Consider the following 2,903-nt stretch of genomic DNA (forward strand, 5'->3'; position numbering starts at 1 on the left):
AAAGTCAGGCATCAATCTGTCCGATCGCGGCGAGGCTGAGGTAGACGACGTGTTGCCGGCGGACTGTCCTGACGCGCTCCCCGGACCAGTCGACGATATGCTTGGCGCATTGCTGCGTCCGGGGATGTCCATCGGCTCCGAAGGCTCACTCGCCGGAACCTGCAAACCTTCATTATTATAGGGCACCCTACGCTGTTCAACGGCAGCGCGGACCTCTGCATAACCAGGGCGTGCCTTGTTGGCCTTGTCTGCCGGCTGCCGCTGCATCTCTCCATCAGGGACCTCGTCACCGCTGGTTGTCTGCGCATCCTTCTTGAGTCCGCCCCAGTTGACGCCCCATTTCCGCATAGCCTCCTTGGCAGAATTGCTGATGGCCTGTTTGTCGCGCGTTTTGAGCGTCTGGAAGAAGTTGGACGTAGGGCTCCCAGGATTGGTCTTTACGGATGCCGCAGGGCTTTTCGACCTGAGGCCGGCCAAAAGAGACTCGGCTGGACTGGTGGATGGTGCGCCGGAAGAGCTGCTCTGGGCTGCATCCTGCGAAGGTGCAGAATACGACGAGTGCCGCGACAAAGACCGACGAGCAGGCACCCGAGAGTCAGATTCTTCCGATCCGCTGTGATTATCGGACGTATCCGAACGGGCAGAGCCTTCAGTTTGGGTGTCATGAGGGGTAGAGCTCGATCTGCGGTTGTCCGCCACATCAGGGGCACCAGTCCGACCTCGCTCAGGCTCCGTAAGCTCGGGGTGACTAGGCTGTTCAGGTGATGTGATGCCTTCATCTCGACTGCCGCCGAACCAAGTGCGTTTTCTGGCGGCGGAGCCGGTGGATGAAACTGATGATGTCGAGATAGTTTTGGCGCGAGATGAGAGAGCAGGGGGTATCGTTTCGGGCGTAGCGTCAACGGTCACCTGGGTCTCGATGGGAGCGGAACTGGACCGTTGCAGACCAACGTGGTCTATATCTGACGCGAGCGGCGTGGTAGGGTCAGAGGCAGGTGCTGACGAAGGCGGTTTCTCCTCATCTGAATCTGGTGAAGTCGGGAACAGTTCGCGTTCGTTGCGTGATGCATCGGCCCAGATACCACCACGGTGCATATACTTCGAGCTCTCAAAGAACGCGATGTCATCCATGTTCGGTAGCACTACGGACTCCTGGATCTGTAGATAGTTAGCCACCGAGTTGATTAATGAGATTACAATGATGAGAGCTCACCACTTCCTTCAACCGAGATTCAATCGTGCTAAGGATCATGCTCCATGTTATTTGTCGATCGCTCACGACCGGCTCCACGTCCAACACCATTCGCGGCATCTGCGTGAAGGCGTACCAGATACGGTTGCTTGGGGGACGCTTGACCTTGATAAGGAGGTTGCCCTCGATCTCCCGTAGTACGGCAGCGAGCACTAATTTCACTGTGTATGACTTGAAACGTGCACCCAAGTTAATGGTTGCCGTAGCATCCACAGTAATGCGGACCTCGCCCTTGTAGTGGAGATGAATTTCGAGGGAGGCATCACCTTCTTTGGTGAGCTCCTTGAGCATAGGTTTGCTGAGCGTGGGTGCCTTGTTCCCGACGGATACTTCGCGAACCGATAGGTCTGTTAGGAAGCCGGGTCGCTTAATCTTGGACAACTTGCGCATCAGGCGGCCAATGATGTACGACTCCAGCTGCTGCGTTCTGTAGAAGCTGAAAAAGATTCGTCCAATCAAGGCGTTCAGCCAGCGCATGGGAATGACGTCCGGCTGCTCATCGAGAGTCTCGATGAGGTGCAGTACGTCGGATGGGCGGAAGACTGGCTGGAGTGGCGCAAGGGTCGAGCTGTTCGGCGGATTGTCTGATGCATGGACGAGAGCGAAGTACCAGTCCTCCATATCCACGTTTGAGCGAACGAAGATGAACCATGGGGTAGACGGATCGAGGGCCTCCTGCCTCGCCTCCTCGTGCCGCTTCTCGAGCTCCTGTGCCCGCGCCTTGTCCCTCTGCTTCTGCTTCTCGCCTCCTCCCTTCTGTAACACCTCGTCCGTGAAGTCTGGCGTCGTCTGCATCTCCTTCGTGATGCTCGGCATGCTATCGTCCACATTCGGCACCTTGGGCTTCAAGCAGATAGCGTTCCGCTTCGCGAAGAGCTCGCCGTCTTGGAGACCCTCGGGATAGACAACAATATCGTGACTTCCAAGCTCTATGGCGGCCTCGCACTCCGTCATGTTTTCGTCCTCGTACAGATATAGGACCTTCCCCTTGAGCACCATGTACCACATGTCCTTTGGCCGGGAACGCTTTGGATCCTTGGACCGCGCATCCAAAAAGCCCTTGACGAGCCCGACGTACGAGCCGTCACTTGCGGTCTCCTCAAACGTCCTGCGCACTGTCATCCAACCCCTCCGAGTCTTGGGGAGGTCATTGAGCTCGGACGGCGCAGAAGGGGTGGCTGGAGCTGCTCCTTCGCCCTCTTTCTCGCCTTCGAGAGCTTGAGAGCGCTGCTCTAACTTCGCACGAGCGTGTTTGTCGATGTCCGGATCCCCCACGGGTACGGACGTGTATATCGCATAGAAGCAGGCTGCAAGGACGACGAGCGGGATGAATGTGAGACCTCCGAGCACATAAGCATAGACAATGGCCTTGAAAGACATGAACTGTCTGCACAGCCGACTATATGCGCGTCCTAGGGAGACGATTGTGGGTGTTACAAGGAGCCAGGTTGGGTGAGTTGGTTGTAGAGGAAGAGAGGGACGAGGCAAGTGCCACAAGTGCAACTCAAGGTGCCCGCCATGCCCCGCGTCACCGTCTGCGAGTCACGTGGCAGATCCAGCACAAGCGCGCGATGACACGCGTCAGGAGTACTAGTCTCTAGTTGCGTCAACACAAAAAGTGCTACAATACATCCGGCGAACGACTGGCCAA

The 2,903-nt window shown here is 57.0% G+C and overlaps 1 protein-coding gene across 1 annotated transcript; it reads right to left on the bottom strand.

Annotated features, from left to right (window-relative positions):
* Nucleotides 1-11: 11 nt before the first annotated feature.
* Nucleotides 12-2,742, bottom strand: PHACADRAFT_214811 (uncharacterized protein; the record flags this gene model as incomplete). Its single annotated transcript, XM_007402970.1, has 3 exons — nt 1,214-2,742; nt 168-1,158; nt 12-112 (listed from the first exon to the last, which is right to left on the bottom strand). The coding sequence occupies exons 1-3, from the start codon at nt 2,630-2,632 to the stop codon at nt 12-14; spliced, it is 2,511 nt and encodes an 836-aa protein (XP_007403032.1). The 5' UTR covers nt 2,633-2,742.
* Between the last annotated feature and the right edge of the window lie 161 nt (nt 2,743-2,903).

The sequence above is a fragment of the Phanerochaete carnosa genome (assembly GCF_000300595.1).
Source record: "Phanerochaete carnosa HHB-10118-sp unplaced genomic scaffold PHACAscaffold_612, whole genome shotgun sequence".
Lineage (NCBI taxonomy): Eukaryota > Fungi > Basidiomycota > Agaricomycetes > Polyporales > Phanerochaetaceae > Phanerochaete > Phanerochaete carnosa.